At 38.7% G+C, this 20,570-nt stretch overlaps 1 protein-coding gene across 2 annotated transcripts in view; it reads right to left on the bottom strand.

The window, feature by feature from the left end:
• kcnq5b (potassium voltage-gated channel, KQT-like subfamily, member 5b) overlaps positions 1-20,570 on the bottom strand; it is a 113,980-nt gene that overhangs the window by 7,791 nt on the left and 85,619 nt on the right. The window contains exons 3-11 of one of the 2 annotated variants that reach the window (XM_079851707.1): positions 18,097-18,223; positions 11,706-11,881; positions 11,366-11,491; positions 10,339-10,449; positions 8,749-8,844; positions 8,036-8,128; positions 6,888-6,910; positions 4,845-5,065; positions 2,983-3,091 (exon numbers count right to left, since the gene is read on the bottom strand). In XM_079851707.1, coding sequence (XP_079707833.1) covers positions 2,983-3,091; positions 4,845-5,065; positions 6,888-6,910; positions 8,036-8,128; positions 8,749-8,844; positions 10,339-10,449; positions 11,366-11,491; positions 11,706-11,881; positions 18,097-18,223 — 1,082 coding nt within the window. Of the gene's footprint in view, positions 1-2,982; positions 3,092-4,844; positions 5,066-6,887; positions 6,915-7,766; positions 7,862-8,035; positions 8,129-8,748; positions 8,845-10,338; positions 10,450-11,365; positions 11,492-11,705; positions 11,882-18,096; positions 18,224-20,570 lie in introns of both variants that reach the window. The other variant, XM_079851706.1, reaches the window with a different exon arrangement.

Here is a 20,570-nt window from a genome sequence, read left to right as displayed (position 1 = left end):
ATCCAAAGTTCATCCAAAGTTCATTCTTGTTCATTTTCTGTGTTCATCATTTTTCACGTTTTATTTTTATTTTATTTTATTTATTTTTTACGTTTCTTCTTTCAGATCCATTTGCGATCCATTTCATTCTGAATAAACAAACAAGGCAGTTTACATGATTTGTCCTTGTTGCATTATTCATTATGATAATAATTAATAAATGCACGCACAATTATCGTGAACTTGATAAATGTTGCAGATATGTTTTACTATGCACAAACAAATGCCTTTCAACTTATGTGTGCAAAATTCAGAAGCAGTAAATGAATGTGAAGCAATTTGTACAAATAGAGTGTCTGTAGGCCTAGCTTACTATATGTGTTGTAGCCATTAAATAAGCTCATTTAGTTTCATATTTGTTAAAATATTATAATGTTATTTTTTTCCATCTATGTTGATTTATGAAAAGTGAACAGCACGAGTAAGATAGGATGTGCAGTATATCGGGAGACTTGGAGTGGGTTAGACATGATTTTGACCATTTCATTAAGTTTTGTTTTGTAGAAAGCCTTTCTTTAAAGTGAATTTCGTTTTGTATAAATTGTATCTTAATTTTAATACATTTTTCATCAACGAATTGCATGTATTTAATAAATAAGAAGCAAATATAGCAGACATAATCAGGCTATAATCAGAGGCGCCGCCGCAGTTACTTGCACTGCACGTTAACTGGAGCGCATCTCATCATAAATTAACCGAAACTAAGTGTATGCCTCAAATAGAATATTAAGAAATATATCTAAAGAAAGCTTGAAATGTCTTTAAACAAAACAATTCAAAACGAAAAGAAATAGGCAACACTCTGATGTAATCCATGCATTTCTCCATATATGCGCATTCACTACGGAGATGGCGATCGTCAACTTCATCTTTGCTTCATCTCAACTTCCCTGGCGCCACCCCTGGGTTTAAATCGGGCTCGGGCTCATAACATACAGTTAATGTGTCGGGCCGGGCCGACAAAGTCAATTCGCCTCATTCGGGCTTCGCGTCTACCGCGCCGCGCGAAACGCCTTCGCGCCGTAGGACCTCTAGACGCGCGTAAACGCGTCTTTACATTGACTTAACATTGAAATCACTCGCGCCAGACACTCAAGTCATAATCAAAATCAAAAAACCTTTGCGTTTAGCCTCAATTGAGTAAAACACCGTATGAGCAACTTCAGCACTAACTCTGCTTGTCATCATAGAAACAGATAATCAGATTGTGATGTTTATTCCCGCTTCAGTAATATGCTGCATATGCGGCGTAAAAAAAGACCTGCAACCGTCTCGCAAGTGTTGATAGGCTATTACTCGTGAGGTGTAACCAATCATATAGCACCGTGGGCGGGACATTGAGCAAGTCTGCAGAGTGGTGGTTACAGAGAGGCTGCGGAGCCAGTCAAAGTAGCGCATTTTAAAATAAAAAGGATTTTAATCAAACCACGGATCCGTGATAAGTTTTGTGATCCGCCTCGCCACTAGTGTAGTAGCACTGATCACTTTGAGGGGGGGATAAATTTATCCCCACCGGGGATAAAAATAATTCATCAGAGGCAGGGATACATTGACCAGAAAGGGGGAAATCCCACGCATCCCCCCCGGCAAATCGCACCCTGTAATATGTAAGTCTAGTTTAGTCATGAAACTGCAAGTAATCACATAATTACTGCACGGCACAAGCTGATTGGCCCCTGCTGATCCTGCAGCCAATGAGATTGCATGCTCAACATTTAAATACTCTGGTTCAGTGTTTGCTGTAAGCAGTTATTATTTCAAAACACTAAAAGACATTGCATGGTCTGCATGGTTGATTGGTTGTATCAATATTAAAGGTGCAGTAGATGATTCTCTGCAGAAACATGTTTTGTTATGCTGGTTGAAAGTCTCCTCATATCCTGATAGCAATCACTCTGTTAAGTGGTCTAAACGTATTTTTATAAATATATGTCGTCTGTGGAAGGCGTAGGACCATAAAACGTTCGTTCAATCGTATCGTTCGGTCCGAACGGTCCTATAGCATGTGTTCCCTGTCAGTCAACGTGTGTCCCTGTCAGTCACAGGCTGGTCACGCAGACATAAGGCATCAGCGCGTTCACGTAGAGCGAGAATGGCAGGCAAGCAGCAACAACCTAACTTTGCTTCTGAACCGACAACAAGTGGCACTGGCAAAGGAGTTACGATCTATATCTTCATTGGAGCCAAGCAGACTCTCATCGTGGAAACCCTGTCATGCAAGAAATATTATTACACACTGACAAGTTTTGCTAGCTAAACAAACTGAAAACTGCATCTAATTCTGTTTTTAAGAATTTGTTTACGTTTGGTATTGTAGGACTGTTACTAACTGTACTATAAAGTTTTCTTACCGGTGAATGACACGTGATATTGGTATTGCAGTAACGTTGTCTCCGGTCTTCTGGGCTGTGCGCGTTCATGCTTTCAGGAGGCGTGGCTTTGGACGGCGATTTGCAGGGAGGGTGGGACGTACGCTTTTACTGCTATCAGGCTAAAGTAAGCATTTTCACAGATGTCCTACAGCACCTTTAATATTAACCTTCTATAAAGCATTGCACTTTTTTCTCATTTCAGACAAAAGTTTAATATTTAGGCATATTGATTATTCTGGTGAGGCAAATCACTAATTTCATCAGATCTAGTGGCAAAATTGGGCAACATGAATCCATGTTTTTCATGATTAGCTGTTCATAATTTCATGTGCACACACTCATGGACACATACTTAAAATCAAACTCTGATACAATGTGGCATGCTTAACCAGGTTAGATTTGTTTGGGTTTGTCAAATTGAATTGCCACAGAATTAAGACAATTGATTGAAAAACATTTATCATGCATCTAGCCTACAGGCCACATTATTTCAATAATCACTGATAGCTCTAATTGTAATGTCTCAGAGCTCTGAAATATTGCAGCATGAAGGGAAGTAAAGAATCACTACCTCACTGCTCTGATGACGGTCTTCAGCGCGGACGGCAGGTCCTCAGCCGGCATGTCACAATGACACCCTTTCTCATCAAAACCCTCATCGACACCAACGTTAGCCTCACCTGTGAAAAACACAATGAAAATTCCCAAAGTCATCAGCACTTAAAGAATAAAGAGTCAGTCAGAAAGGAGAGAGTATGTGAAAGTCATCATCAAATTCAAAGAATTGAGAACAATGGAAGAGTAATAAGCAAGAGAAAGGCAAGCATAAAGCATTTTCATACTTTTCGATTTTAAAAAAGGGAAAGAGGATCTAATCAAAACAACATCAGAGGGAAAAATGAAACATTTCCAAATGAATATAAACTAACAAAGTAGTGCAGTCCAAATGAACTTGAATTGAAATTGAGAAATTGTACTTTTACTCAAATACATTTCTAAGAGTATGTACAATTTTAAATCATTCAGAGTGCATATACAATACGGATACACCATGGGAGCTCTAAAGAGGTGATCCCAGATTCAAGCACATTTTTGCACTAAAAGTTATCTATGGCTACACCTATGATGTAAACCAGAGACTAGAAGGAAAATTGGTGTTGGTTGTAGATCCATCTTGCTTTATGCTACATAAAGAATTCACAGAAACTGACTCGGGAAGCTGCAATCGATCGGTCTAATAAAAGAGAAAGATATTTACAACCATAGGGCATCACAGAGGAAGGAATATACGCTTCTGGCTAAAATATGAAGGTTCCCACTTTGTGCTTAGAGGCAAAAGGATTCTTGACTAGAATTCACAGACGTTATCCCACTTATTGGATGCACGTGTCCCTCACAAGGCCCCCCAAAAGGCCTCTTTATACACATAATCAAGTATTTAAACTGTAAACTGTAGTTGCAAATTAATGAGAGTTAGTTGACATGTAGTTGCAAAGTTATTTATAGCTACTAGAATGTATGAACTGAACTATTGAAATAACCTATGTGGATACTTGTAGGCTTTTGTTGTGGGGCCCCTGCTTGCTAAGGCCTTCACGTCTTAGGCCGCAGAGCAACACAGTACAAGACACAAGCATAATAATACAATTAAAGTTAGGTAATAATTTTTCATTAACCATTTGACTAAACTATTCTGATTTTATAATGTATATGACATCAAGTGCCTTGCAGCCTTTCCACTGTGTATAAGGACTTCAGATTCCATCTAAATCATACCATGCCTTGATATATGCATTCATTAATGTGTCTGAATTATACATAATACATAATTTACAACAGACTAGTTGTCTGTAACCTCACAGGGGATGTAAACAGAGCCTTAAGCAGTGTAGTCTAATGAGTGGATGGAGTTGTCTAATTCAGTGCATTGTTTTTATTGTTTATCTGCCGTACACTAGATAGTTCCCCTCAATTAATGAGGAAGGAATTAATCCTATTCAGTCAAAGGCCTTTGGGACCCAGTCAGGATCATTTGAATTTACAATGATCTCAATCAAAGGGACAAATTATTTTTAGTAACAACCAAATATTACGATAATTAATATCATTACCATTACTATCACAATGTCAATAAGCTCTCTAATGTCTCATCATGGTTGACTGTAAATATATTAGTTATCTCCTGAAATTATGAGATTTTTGGTCTAGTCACTGTCTGTCATTTGAACATATTTTCTCAAAAAACAAAACAAATAAACAAACAAAATATTTTACAGGTTATGATCAGATTTTAATTTGTATTGTCTTAATTCATCTTGAATTTCACTATGTTTCTACACTACATAGACAGCATAGAATAAAAATTATAGAGCTAAATCTTTTTCAAATGCACATAGTGGTTCAATGTAATCCTCCAATCAGAATTTGCTTCACCTTCAGGGGTAGACCGTGATTGGCTCTTGAGACGGAGAGAGGGTCTGAATCGGGTGCGGTCATTAAAACTCCAACTCTTCTGGACCTTGGCAGGACTCGATCCATCAGTGCTGATCTCAGCTCCGGGCGAACGTCTGTCTGTAACGGACGTCTGCCTGCTTTTAATGCTCTGTCCACGGGGGCTTGCCATTCTTACTCGGTCCTTAAAACTCAGTTTCTGACTAAAAAGGGGGAAAATTGAGAGAATGAGAGAGTGAAAGAAAGAACAGCACTTTCCTTCCAGCCATGAGCCATGGCAATGGCCATTAAAGAGCAGTATGAAGTAGAAAAAGTGCAGAGGCCAAGCCATTTATTAGATCTGCATTGCTTGCTTAGACTCCTATAGTATTAGAAATGCAGTCAAATAAACTCTAAACAATCATTATGAAAGGCCCCTTCAGACATGATATGCCAAGACAATATGTAATGTAAGATGAAAGACTCTAGAGAAACGCCAAGGACAGAGGGATAAAAATCCTTCAGAAGTAACAATGTTCCATAAAATAAGATATCTGTCTGTCTATCTATCAATAATGAAATGGAAAAAGCACTGCTCACACAGAGGTCACTTTCTACCCAAGCAGCTTTCTGTTCAACACAGTGAAATTACGTAACCAACTTGATTTCAAAACATGAAATTTTATAGAGAAACTAGAAATGTGATCACACGTCTAGTCTTTTGGTCTCTGACTTTCGGTTGGTCTTACACGCGGGCTTTCTGTTTAATAAGTATCTACTTTGGTTTTTACAAAAGGTTGTTTTATCTTTAGTTCTATTATCTACTAGTTCACTCATTATAGGTCAGACAGCTGAACATAACTAAAGAAAAGAGCAGCAGCCACTCAAAAATGCAGCACTGCAGTGAGTCATCCACTTCTGTTCAATAATGTCACATTAGCAACTATGCTAATTATGGTATCATTGTCTCTTGGTCATTTATGAGTAGTGCATCATAAATGAGTGGATGGATGGTTGTTTCACACAAAAAACCTGGTTAGAACCCACAGAAGTATCATATCCAAACACCTCTTTGAAATCTGTTGTTCACACTCAGGCAAATGGATGAATTTCATGTATTTGTTCTGTACTTAATAAATTCATAATGATGTGGAAATGATTTTGTCTGGCCTTGTTCATACTGGAAATACTATTATGGTACAATCTGAAGTTCTATCTTAGTAATTATGCAAATGACACCACTAGCTCTTTCTGTTATCTGGACTGATGACACTATGTCTTAGTAGCTGGCGTGTAATGCAGTCCTCCAAACAGTCTGACTTGACTTTCTCATCTCCATTATTTTCTCTCTCTAATTGAAGCCAAACCCCCAGTAAACACATTTGTCTGGTAAGTGACAAAACATGAAAGCATGAAAACATCTCAATTCATTGCTATTTCATATTTCATCTGCCCAATGTATGTGCCTGATGAAAAATAGAGTGCACTTAATAACAGATTGCAGTAAACAGACATCAGAGGGAAATACTGATCAAATATGGCAGCCTGTTTACACCTCAGAAGAAAACGAAGAAAATTAATTTCGAGATTAAGTTTCATATAAGAAATAATGTCACAATTGTGAGACATAAATTTGCAATTTTGAAAAAATGAAACAACATTGTGAGTAGCAATTACAAGAAAGAAAGTCAGAATTGAGATATAACTGTATAAAGTCAAATTGCAAGATTTGAATTTGCATTATGATAAAAAGTCATGATTATGAGGAATAAAGTTGCAGTCATGAAATATATAGTCATATTGCCAATTATGAAGTCACATTTTGAGATATAAAGACACAGTTAGAAGATATGAACTCTAATGATTACTAGAAATATAGTCTGAATTACAAGAAATAAAGGCCCATTTTTGGGATATAAAGTCACAGTGTGATTTTTTTTATGGTCAAATGAGGTATTACATTAGTATAACAACAGCAATTTTCATAAGTCTGTGTCAATTGTAATTTATTTCTAGTGTATATATAGGATATGAAATAACACAAACCTTGTAGATGACTCTCCTTGATCCTTTCTGTGGGTGTCAAAAGGTGATGTAGAAAGAGAAATATTTAAATGTGAGATGTTAAATGAATCTACAGTAAACAGTCGTGTTATAAACTGCACATGCCATAAATTCAGATTCATCCAGTTTATCATAAAATATTTCATGCATACTAATGCACCAAAAGCAACAGCCAGTTTAAAACATAATGCATATACATGCGAATCAAAACATGCAGAGTATTGCAAGGAATTCAGAAGCTCAAGCAAATAAATCTGCCATATGTATTTGGAGCCCTTCTGAATATCTAGTTTATTCTCTGTGTGTTTAAAGTAATGCTTTCAAGCAGGTCTAGTTACATTTCATGGTCAAGGCAAAGGCAATCAAACCTTTTTCTCAATCAGGTAGTCAATTTGACTGCTGCTAATACTATTTACCAAGATGGACAACTACTGCATATCCATGAATGTGCCATTATAAAACAGAATGTGGGCATAAATCCAAAATGGAGAGAAACATTACTGTCCATTCGCTTATTTTTTTCCCTTTCACCTTGAGAGAAAGACTGCAATCAGGTGATTTTATGGACAGCTAGACCTACAATAGAACCTGGTCTATAATGATTCTTGTGGATGGCAATGAATGTATCAGACAAATGCGAAATGGACATAAAAACTGACATATGTAGTTTTTTGAATGTTGAAATGAAGAGAATGTGAAAAGAGAAATGGACTGTCTAGGAGACAGGCACAATAAAGTTACATGGGGAAATTTAACAACTAAATAGAGGGAAAGAGGAAAGTATTCCTTTGTGAAAAAAATGAATGAACCAAGGGAACAGAGAGGATATAGAATAGCACCTGCCAGGGGGTTTGTACGTACTTTGTAGGACTGCAGGTATGCAACGCCTTCAAATGAGGTTTCCAGGTAGCAACGGAAACCGAGTTCTCATCAGCCGCATAGCTACGCCACACACACTACATGCAAAAATATATAAAACCAAAAGAACAAGGGATAAAGGAAAAAGGGAAAAGAGAAGAAGAACAAGCCGACAGAAGAGAAAGGGAAGAAAAAAGAAAAAAAAAAAGGAAAAAAGCAGATTAGTATAAAAACTACACAGGTTTTTTTTCGGTCAGAGCAGGCACCCATACATGCCTCGGGACAGGGATTGTAGACTCATAGTGACGCCAAGTGGCCTCAAGGTAAGGACGACTACCATCAGTGGAGTAATATCGCCACGCAGCCTTATTCAGTGTTAGGGAGAGTAAAACATAGTGAGCAGAAACACAATGCGCGCACACGCACGCACGCACGCACGCACACACACACAGAGAGAAGGGAAGTTCCTCCAATATATTTTGCAACAAATTCAGGAGATTTGTACAACTCTTCATTGCTGGTATTAAAACCACATTTAAACCACATTAAAACTAGTGAAACACTGGTCCAAACAAATAAAAGTATATTTGCTGTGAACTAAACCTAACAATTTGTCTGTTAGGTAAAACAATCCCCAGTCTCAGACATTTCATAAAAGATTTATCAGGCAACAAAACCACTGGGGTGCATTCAGACACAAATCATAGTAACAGTACATAAAAAAAGATATGGTACCATTAGGGCAAACAGCACTTTACTTAGCAGTGGTTCTCAAAAGTGTGGGGGGGTGTTGTTGCAATGGCGTTCAAGATTTTTTTTTAGGTTTAAAGGGGGGAGCGACCAAAAAAAGAACCACTGACTTAGAGGAATGACATTTTCCATCAAATTCTCTGTCATAAAAATGACACTATAAACCAAATTCTATTGTACAAGATAGTGTAATATCACCAAATGTGAAGGCAGATTCACGGCTCTTGTGTCTAACCTGTATAAGGCAGGCTGCAGGGTTCCTTCTCTTCTCAAAGTGCTTCTGTCTGTGCTGTTCTTGAACCTTTAGGGCAAAACCTGAACCCAAAATGCCCTGCAATGCAAGTGAAATAGAACCATGTCAGTAATACTATAGGTTAGAATTAGACAACAGGACTATAGTAAACTTCTCAGGTTACATACAGTATGTATTCTGGTTCCCTGAGCTGGTGTCTGAAGCACATGTGGAAAAACACCAATTCTATTGGCCAACAGCGTGGTCAGGTGACGTAGTGCAAGCGTGTCAACGAGACCATAAATAGACGCCTGAAAGGCACGTCACCAGATTCTAATTGTCTGAGGGAAGACTTTTTCAGGCATTGCGTGAAGTATGGTAAAGCGACGCAGTGTCACGTTCCCCTCTCAGGGAACTGGATTACATACATAACCTAAAAAGTTCCCTTTAGAGTAAACCTCAATGCTGCGTCATGGCATTGACTCTCTGGGAACATTAATACCCATGTCACTATAATGAAAAATGCCTGACCAATAAGGTTGTGAAGTATGCACAGGGAACAGATTACAGTGTAGTCAAAGCCTGGGTTCAATCCAATTCAACATTAATAATATCCATGAATGTGTGGAAAGGGCCAGCCTGCTACAACACAAACATTAAAAGGTATAAAAAAATTAACCCAAGAGACGCACACTCATTTTAAGCGATACCCAGGGACAAAGCCGGTTGTGCGCCCCCCAGGCAAACTAAAACTGTAAGACCTAAGGGGCACATTCTTAGAATACCTTTCCAAGAAGTTAGTGCCTAGAGGCGAAGCATACCGCACACCTAATATGCCTGTAGATGAACTGAACTTGATTATAAAGGCATCCTCAGTAAATAGCTGTAAAGTTGAAGGCTGGACAATTCTTAGCCAATAAGGTTGTGAAGTACAAGCAAGCAAGCACAAGCCTATTAGCCTCTGCAAGGTTCTCTGAAGAATCTTTCTGTTTAAATCCATTGTCCAAACATATTTCATGCTGCCAAATATTGTGAGAGAGGAATCAATTTCTTAATTTCTGTTTGAAAAAGGGGGGTCAATTGTTTTGGGTCCTGAAACATCAAGCTGGCAGGAAACCCGTGAAAAGTCGTTGAGAAAAGGGCTTTGAAGAGAAGGCAGGCGCCACACTTTGTGCCAGAGACTACCGTTCCTCAAAACACCAGAGGTGGCGGGGTAAGGGGAGTAGTCCCCAATGGGCTTCGAGGAAGAGACGTGGTAAGGTGCAACAGTCTCTTCCCAAGGGGGCATACCCTGGATGTAACAAACATCAGGGCTTCTTTTTTAACCATCCTAGAGACAATGACAGTCTTCAGAACTGTCCTCGCCCTGGATGGCTGTGTGCGACACCCAGGCAGCTACGAATAAGATTTCATTGTGTGGAGCAGGCTGGAAACCAAGAAGGACATCAGGAATTGTATCAATTATGCAAATTATTTACAATGTGGTTCTTTATTAGTGTTGTATCTGGAGAAGTGACAAGATGCACAAACACTGAATTAATACTTTAAGCAGTGTAAGGGAACAAGGTATGAGAAAATGCGTGCAAAGTTTACCGCAGGCAGAGTAAAGAAGGAGATCCCAAGCAGGGCAAAACCAGCAGACAGCATTCGTCCAGTCCAGGTTTTAGGAGTCTTATCTCCATATCCAATAGTAGTGAGGGTGATCTAATTAATGAAAAAATAAAATAAAAAATCCTTTAAAAATTCATGTTTTTTTTTTATCTTAACCAATTCATTACATACAATATGGTTGACATCAACCATGTTTATCCATTCTGCAGGTGAGACGGTATTTAATATAGTTTGGGTAATTTTTCTTTTTACCTTGTGTAATTTTGTTAATGGTTTTTGAGGATGATGGCATGTCAAGCAACTTGTCCATGCTAATTTGGCTAGCTTCTACCGAGTGACAGATGTAATTTGAGGTCAAATTAGCATAAATCTTGATTGACATTGACCTCAACAACAAAGGATACAGGATGCGTTTTTGCCTCTTTTGAAAAGTCCGAAAGTCTATTTATGTAGCTACTCAAACTATGCACAATGGCCTCGTAAATTGTATTATTTGCATTGAACATTGTGCTCCCCCCCCCCCCCCCCCTCCCCCTGAACCTGAAGTCTTTTCTATGAAGCATCAAGGGCTTTCAAGCAAGACCAGAGATGGCATTTGTCGTTTTGTCCCATCATGATTACTTTCTATCTCCATGGAAATGGAATCTAATGGGCCTCCGTATAACCTTTATGGAAAAGGTTTCAATACCCCAAACATGGTGGAAGGCAATGAACAAAAGGCTGAAAAAGGGTGAGCCTGAAATTAGAACTGAAATTTGATGTCAATGATCATATTAAACTGAAACTAGCACATCTTGCAATTTTCTAGTAATGTTGACCACTAGTTAGAGCCGGCAAAAATTACCCAGGAATAATGCATCAGAGTCGCAGAGGTGCTAGAACACATGTCTAGCACCTCATCAAATATAAATAACTTGTTTTGTGAAGCTCATTATAGGTCAGAATATTATTTGTTATGACTCTAGAGAGAATATACCATTGTGCAGAGATGTGGGGAGTGGAGACTCACCGTGCCCCACCACAATGCATCAGCATATGTGGCAAAGTCTTTATTAAACTCCTTTTCCACCAGATACACCAGGAAAGAGGAAAAGATGAGCACAAGGAACCCGATGTACCAGGCAGTGACCAATTCCTATTAGGAGGAGAAGCAGATACTGAGGACATTTAGAGGATATCTGCACAGCAGGAAAATATTTACAAAAGAACAAAAAGTACTTTTTGATATGGCTATGAATACACAGGAGTTTCTGCTGTTAAACAATGTGTGATTTTGAATTTTTCCAAACTCTTTATAACCAAGATAATTAAGCAAATAATTCTGGATGATGACTTGTCAATAAACTTACCTTGCTGTGTGCATAAACTACAGATCCCAGAAGCTTCCAAGTTCCTCCACGGCGGTCCATGCGTACCATTCGCAGGATCTGTAAAAACCTCAAGCTTCGCAGTGCAGATGTTGCAAAAATGTTGCTTTGACTCCCCGCCGAAACCACAGCAACAGATGCAATCAGCACTATAATGTCTGATGGTTAGAGAAGAGAACAGAAAACAAAGTTTACATGAGTAGCAAGTGTCCTAACATGATCTCAAAAGATCGCAGAAGATGTCATTCGCCATTTGCGTGAGCTTTAACTGTACAGTCAAATTCTAAAATAATTATTTCTTGTTACACTGTCCTCAGGACAATTTGATTTTGAGTGACCATTATCACAAAATAAATCCCTACAAGATGATCAGACCCATCAATAATATTTGAAGGAAACTTACAGTACAGAGCCACACTTTCTCCTTCTCAAGATAAATGTTAAAAGTTTTAAAATGTGAGGCTATTAAAGAAAAAAAGCATTTAACCTGCATCATTTCATTTGACTTTTTTGGTTCAATCTATGAAAACGGCGACTTCTTAGGAGACCTTGTAATAATTATGCTGTAGTTTCCATTACACAAAAGCATCCATTAATTAATAGATCTCAACCTTTTTGACTTGAAGGCCACCAATTATATTTTCTCCAGAATGTCTGCTGTAATTATGGCAAAGCTGCTTGCAGAAAATTTGAAAAAGAAAAAACTGAACATTTGTCAGTGAACTTTAATTCAGGTAAATGAGAATGAGATCTCATCAGCTCAGACTAGACAATTTACTTCTCATTAATTAATTGGAAAGATTGCCAAATTTTTGCTAATTAACAATTTTTGCATACTTTTTTCTGCAAGTGTATCTTGCCCATATTCTGTGGAAAAAGGGGGCTAAGGAAGGGGGAAAGAGGGAGAAAGAGACAGAAAGAAAGGAAGGACACGGTAAGTTCACACAGAAACCACATCCACTTGGAGACGTGACATCAAACCCTCAAAGAACACAAACAACTCAAAAGCACTCAACTGCAATAATATTTTCTTTCTCTTTCTAAACCCTCCTCTAATTTATTATATTCTTTGTAGTCAATGTACTCAAACTTTCCAGCAAATGGGCCTTCAAGCTCCCTCACTCATCTGCTCTCTGCTGTAGTCTGTCGTTCTAAGTCAAATCATCACATTACATGTGTTCTTAAAGTCTTCAGGGAGCCTCGAGCTGGGAGGGAAAATGCTTATTTAGGGGTGTAGAAGTGCACTATATGTATAAATTATGACGCCTTTATCCAGCTGGATGAAGTATAAAGATGACTCATGAACTCAATGAAAAATACACAAGTCCTTCACATGAAAGAGAGCACTATCCTCCAGAATCAGGCCTGTTGAAAAGTGATTTTCTTCCACTGTCTTATAAAGACATTTTTAAATTGTCCATGCATGTACAAAAATGTAAAAAAAAAAAAAAAAATACTCGAGCCCCTGCTCCTTTAATCACTAATAATAAAGTGCCCTTTCTCTCATTTTGCGGTGCGTAACTTGAAACCGAAACGTGATTTGAACCGAGGAGGGCGCCACTGCAATGCAGTATAATAGGTTAATATTTTTGGCTTAAACTGAATGACAGAATATATTTACAGTAATTTGACAGGTTTATGCCAGCAAAGGAAATCTGAAACATGTTTTCTCTTTAAATAGTGTGTGGTGACTAACTACTTCTACAATGAATGTAAAACTTCAACGATAAATGTATAATTGGATGTCTAAGAAGAGACTTCTGAACCTTGTGAAGTTTTTTTTTATAGCATGTAAACATTGTATTTCAATTTATTTCTGGCTGAAGTCACTTGATACTGCACACACACATTTTCAGCCCAATTTCATCAATATGATGTAAAGGGAAATAGAATGCCATTACGAATTAATAGTAGGTGATTCATTTTCAATAATTTAAAACTAATTATGAGTGAATATTTCTATACCCAGAGGCCCTACTTGACCTGAGGGTAAACACTGTTGCTAACAACTGTCTATGCACAGGAACTACTGCATTCGCACAGCATTTGATTGTTGGTGGAATATTTTAAGTTGTTTTTTTTTCTTCAACAAATGGTTTGGGAAGCTGTTTCCAGAATAAACTTATTCAGGCAGGGTTTATTTTGCTTTGTCAAGTTTAAATGAAGTGTACGTTTCCTAATTGATTCAACAAGTCATTGGCCTCCATTAGATGGCATTTGTGTGTTAAACTGATGAATGAACCCTGCCAGAGAGAGAATGATGTATGTGATATTGTTGTAGGCTATTACAGGCTAAACCCTTCAGCAGTTTTTAGTAACACCAATAATGAGTGTCCCCTGCCTGTTAACTCAAATGTTTCACATGAAAACCCAACAGAATACTGAATGCCTAAAGTCCAACCATTACTCAGATTATCACCATATAAAATAATAATAATAATGTTTTAAGTGGTTGTTTTGCAGGGTTTAACAAGTTTTAATGGCTCCATAGTAACAAGGGAGTCAACTATTTCTAGAACTGTCCCACTGTCAAAATGATTCCAGTACAGAGACATTTGCTCACTATAAATTCCCAGAATTCACGTCTAAATATTCACTATGATATTTATAAAATATTCAATCCAAGCTGTCAAGGATGAGACCAAGTGTAAATTTAAGTGTCAGACATCAGTGTCACTGATGTTTAGGGGATCAAGACCTTTGCTAGTGTTCACAATAAATTAACAAAAGGAAACTAGGGAGTAGAATGAGACAACATTTGCATGGTCTGAACACACAGACACATTATTCTCATTATTAATGATGTTCATTACTCTCTTTATTCAACATTTAGATCGATAGGGCCAGGGCTAAGTGTTAGCACTTAAGAACATACACCACAAGCACCTACACACACTTAAACAAAGTAAAACCTTGTTAAAAGCAAAGCCAGTATTAATGAGCTCACACTGTGTAACAACAGTCTGGAGAACATTAGACAGGTTGAGGGGTCATTGTTTTTTTTTTGGCAGACACAACTGGAGTATGCTGAGTAAAAGGTTTGAGGTCAAGGGCTAAGTACAGTAACATTATTTAAAAGGCATGAGATAGTTCCTTAATGGTGATCAGTTATGAGGCTGTTGTCTTGGTTACTAAGGAATGAACATGGTTTGTCTCATTTTGGAAGAATTAGAGTTGCTAGATAAAGTAATGCATTTGCAATGGTGGCCGGTATTAATAGTGTTACAAATAGCTGCCAAAACATAATAATAATAATAATAATAATAATAATAATAATAATAATACATAGAAGAGAACAGGAATGTGTACACTTCAAATGTTTTGGAACAGTTATATTTTTATATAAGTCACTTATGCTTGCTCACCAAGACTGTATTTATTTAATCAAAAACACAGTAAAAAAAAAGTAATATTGTGAAATTTAATTACAATTTAAATAGTAATTTTCTATTTTAATACATTTTAAAATGTAATTTATTCCTCTGATGGCAAAGCAGAAATGTAAGCATAATTACAGCAGTCTTCAGTGTCACATGATCCTTCTTAAATCATGCTAATATATGGATTTTGTGCTCAAGGAAAAATTATTCTTATTATCACATTAAAAAAACAAAACAACAACAACAACAACATTGTGCTGCTTAACATTTTTGTGGAAACCAATTTAATTTTTTTTCAAGATTATTTGATGAATAAAATGTTCAAAGGAACAGCCTTTGTTTGAAATAGCAATCTTTTGAAACAAAATATTTACTGTTACTTCAATTTAATGCATCCTTACTAAATAAACTTATGTGATTTAGAACTACCACAAACTAACTAACTAAATACTTTAAGGTCACCAAATATTTGCTTTTTATCTGAACGGTCAACCCATAACCAGTGATGGTGTGTGTTTTTGTCTCTTTAACATATGTCCTTGCAAGTATCCAGGGTTAAAAATGTACTATCTGCAACTACCTGTCATAGTTTTCATTGGACTTGTCTGCCTGTCTTCAGTTGTCACATGTCTTCATCACCGTCATTATCGGTTCATCTGTGTCACCTGTGTTCACTTAATTATCATCATCTGTGTTTGCATTTAAATTCCTTCAGTTCAGTCAGTGTTTGTTCTATCTATGTGATGTGAAATGTGTGTTGCTCTAACCTGCTCACCTGTCCCTGCGTATGTCCAGTATATTACATTTTTGAAACTATATCAAACTGAGTCCCCTGCCTGTTCCTGAGAGAACCACAGAGTTACAGAAGATCGGACCAGCCCATATGGACGACAGGGCTATATTTGTTGCCATTGCTCAAGCGAGCACAGATTTTTTTTCTTTATTCGTCGAGCCGTCACTAGCCCCCTCGACGACGAAACCCTAAAGCTGCTTTTCTGGATGGGGCCAATTTCCACCAGGCCACCGACCTCCCAAACACCTGACTGGACTGAACTGGATGGAAGCCATCGGCAGGTGTTTGGTGAGCATACCGTCCCAGTCCAGAAAACAACCACCATCACCAGCAGCCATCGAAATCACCACACCACCTGAATGTCTTCAAGTCATGCCAGCCATCAGGCCTACTACCAGATCGGTCTCTGGGCATCCAAGACTGATATGCAGCATGACAGATCCACCGCTGATGTCAGCGCGATCGGCCAAGATGGTCGCCGCCACGCCCGATCCTGAGCCTAGCTCCGCCGAGACCACCCTTCCAGAGTCTCATCTCGCCGAGACCACCCTTCCTGAGTCTCATCCCGTCATGGCCACCGCCGTTCCAGCGCCTCGTCCCAAGATGGCCGCCGCAATTCCAGAGCCTCGTCCCCAGATGGTCGCCGCCTCGCAGCCCGAGCCCTCAGCGGAGATGGCCGCCTCTGTTCCTGAGTCTGTTCCTGAGTCTGTTCCCGGATCACGACCCATGGTGGAGCCAATAGAGGGAGGAGCCATGGAGGCTGAAGTGCAGGAGGTTTTAGGGCGATGAAGGACAGAGGCAAAACCGATGGGGGAGGATGACAGGGAGGAGACGGAAGTTTGCCGGGCCATGGTGGAGCAGAGGGTTCAGAGGGACACGGGGAAGTTACAGAAGATCAGACCAGCCCATATGGATGACAGGGCTATATTTGTCGCCATTTCCAGGTTTTTTTCCTTCGCGGAGAACTTTATTCGTCGAGCCGTCACTAGCCCCCTCGGCGACGAAACCCTCATGCTGCTTCCCCGTGTCCCCCTGAAACCTCTGCTCCACCATGGCCCGGCTAACTTCCATCTCCTCCCTGTCATCCTTCTCCATCGGTTCCGGAGTCTGTTCCTGAATTCCCACCCAACCTCCCTCTCCCGCCACCGCTCATCCAGCCGTCATCCTCAAGACACCAGTGGAATGATGGGCTCGCTGAGGGGCTTCCAGTCCTCAGCGCCATCATGGACAGTGGATGCCATGGATCCGACTCCAACCACTGCGTCCAGGATTCCTCATCGGCCCATCAGTCCACTGGCTCACCTTGGCTCCTACACCCAGTCCCTTTGTCCCGCCGGCTCCATTGGACTCCTCACTCCCTTTTGCTCATCCTTGGTCCTCAGTCCCTCTGTCTCCACTGCACCCTTCTGTGTCCCCGTCTACACCTCAGTCACCCAAGCCAGCGGCTTCCCCGTGTGTCTCTTAACCCTCTCCTCCACCATGGCCCGGCAAACTTCCGTCTCCTCCCTGTCATCCGCCCCCATCGGTTTCGCCTCTGCCCGTCATCGCCCTAAAACCTCCTGCCCTTCAGCCTCCATGGTTCCTCCCTCCATCGGCTCCACCATGGGTTGTGATCCTTCCCTCTTCATCTGTGTCACCTGTGTTCACTTTAATATCATCATCTGTGTTTGCATTTATGTTCCTTCAGTTCAGTCAGTGTTTGTCCGATCTACGTGATGTGTAATGTGTGTTGCTCTAACCTGCTTACCTGTCTGGCTGGTCCTGCATATGTATATTAAAAAGTTTGTTCCGTCAAACTGAGTCTCCTGCCTGTTCCTGAGAGAACTACAGAGTTACACTACCAAAAGCAAGTAAATATTGGCTTTGGCGAGAAAATTAAACTTTTTTTTTTTTTTTTTACCCTCAGTTTTACTCTTTTGTTTATTCAATCTACTACAGAAAATATTGTGACTCTAGAGCATTTGTACTCCAACTTTGCAATATTCCTTGTATAGCAAATCACCAAAAAGAAAATAATGAGGAACAAAATCACAATAAGTCACATTTTTTTGACATTTCTGTCAAATTTCACTCTATGACCTTGTTTAGAAATGAAAAAAAAAAAAGTCCCGAAACCCCAATCTATAACCATGAAAAGACTCATGAAAAGGTTTTGATTTTATGGAGGGAAACTAGTCTTGTACATTCATTGAAAGCTCACCTATGACACAGAAGGGCTTCCTTGCGAAGCGAAGTCGCCCCTGCCATCCTCTGTACCGGCAACAACAACCAGCAGACCAGATTCGAATGATGTACTCCAGCCCAAACACAACGATCATCACAAACTCCTACAAAGACAAAGAAAGACATTTTCAAGTTTGTTTGTGTGGGTGTGTACTAGTATCATCTGTGGTTGGTTGCTAAAATGATAACTCTGTTAAACAACTACATTACATACATCAGTCCTGGAATTGCACAATCAGGGAAGTACTGTACCTTGTGCACAACAGCACATTTTAAGTCAAGACAACCCAGGTGAACAGAGTAAAACATTTAAACTAATTGACATCATTATACTTCCCGAGTTGATTAATCACAGTACATTAAAACATATTTTTGTATGACAAGTTTTCTGAGATAATGTTCAAATATGCAAATTATGCATTATCTAATTAAAACTGCATCAATTTACATACATTTACAGAACAGAAATCCAAATATTGGATGAAGCCATGCAGGTTCAAAATTCTTGTTTCATTTTGTCAAATTCTTAAAGGGGTCCTATTATGCCCTTTTACGAAATCTTGATTTTGTTTTTAGGGTGTACTAAAATATGTTTTCATGCTTGATTGTTCAAAAAAACACATTATTTTTCACATATTTTACATTATTACAGCTCCTATCTATCTCCAGTCTGGTTGAACGCGTCATTTTCGATGTTGCCCCTCCTTCCGAAATACGAAATGTGCTGTGATTGGTAAGATGGCCCAGTGTGTTGTGATTGGCAGCGCTTAGCGCATGTTCACGAAATGTCACACCCCTTCATAACTGCAAGCTCTACTCAGATTTAAATATTAACAATGGCGTCAATTTCAAACCAATTCAAGCATGATTCAGACCCTGACAATGTTAACAAAGAGGATCGTCCAGAAAGGATTTCAAGCACGAACTTTGCAAGCACGGATTTCACAGGATGTTTCAGAGTGGTATGTTTTTTTTGTAATTTTCTTATAGATACGATGTTCTACAACATTTAATCATATTTGTCGGAAAACTATGGTAATACAAACAGTAAACGATCAAAAAATCGTAGCTAATTTTCCTAAGGGGCGGTCTTACAAAAGCAAGAGCTTACAGAAGCTACAGTAAACAATACATCAACAAAGCTTTGCCCTTCATTTACACCATAGCAACTACATAAAGCTTATAATTCGAACTGTTCATAGAAAACACAACTACAAAAAAGTTGTGATCCATAAACAACAGTTTGTCCCAACAAAATGGGAATGGCTATGTTTTTCAGGAGAAGCTTTTGTGCATATAGCCAGCATTGTACTCTGTCTGTCTGCTGTTCTCCCTAAAATGTGCAGTGCACAGACAAGGATTGAGGTTATAATGTTCAGGAACAGTGTTAAAAATACATTTTAATCTCTCTAAGTTCATCAGCCCTAGGACAAACTTTTACCCGGGGTGGAAATAAAAGCGAAAACACTCTTCATCTTCTTTAGCGCAGCTCATTCAGGCCTCGCCAACTTTTTTGCGTATTCTGTGGGCGGGGATTATTTAAATGAGGAACATTATGACTACATAAGATCCGGAAAAAGTGTGTTGTAGTCCAAACGAGTAGTTTGTTGTAGTTCTTGAAAAGTGCTCAATCAGCATCATTAAACACTAACTAAAGTAAGAAAAAGTGAAAAAGCATAATAGGACCCCTTTAATACTCTCAAAAGCCAGAAAAAAAGAAAAGACAGTTTTAAGGAATTACATTTTTAGGAAGTTTTAGGAATAAAATTATGATTCAGGCAAATGATGTATGAACAAAACCCTCAGAATATTGATGAGAATTAAAAAAAAATAACGTTTGGCGTTTTTGAAATGGATATTTCTGGCTCAGTGCTTGATAAAGACCAAATTTTCAGTAATCTGCCTTTAAAGATAATTGCAATATATGCAAATAGATAAAATACAATAAAATAAACACTTAAAAGTGTATTTTGGATGATTTCACAGAGAATTCACGGAGCTCAAAGTAATTTAAAGACCACTATTACCTTGACTGTATCCTGTCTTTGCATTTTCAATTATAGAGGCAGCAGTGTCACTGAATAAAATATCTTTCATTATGATCCCATAAGTGTGCAGCTTTAGCTTCAGAGCTCTGACAGTCTGACTACAGACCATCAACATCATACATATGTTTGGTGTCAGCTGAGTCAATAAACGAATCAGGTCAATTTTTTATGGCAATTATTACCAGTACATAAACCAGCAGACTTCCAGGAACAGAAACCTGCATAACATAAGCCTTTGATCCGCTGATCCAGCTTCTCACCTCTATCATCATACTGTATTAAATCCAGGGATCAACTTCTGACAAACAATAGTGGGGCATATTTGGTTGCAGTTATATTTTGATTTTACTGATCTGAATAACTATATTAACCTTTGCTGTATGGTACTATTAACATATCACCA

This window comes from Squalius cephalus (genome assembly GCF_949319135.1).
Source record: "Squalius cephalus genome assembly, chromosome: 2".
Classification (NCBI taxonomy): Eukaryota; Metazoa; Chordata; class Actinopteri; order Cypriniformes; family Leuciscidae; genus Squalius; species Squalius cephalus.
The sequence above is the reverse complement of the archived record's forward strand: the minus strand, read 5'-3'. Positions and strand labels throughout refer to the sequence as shown.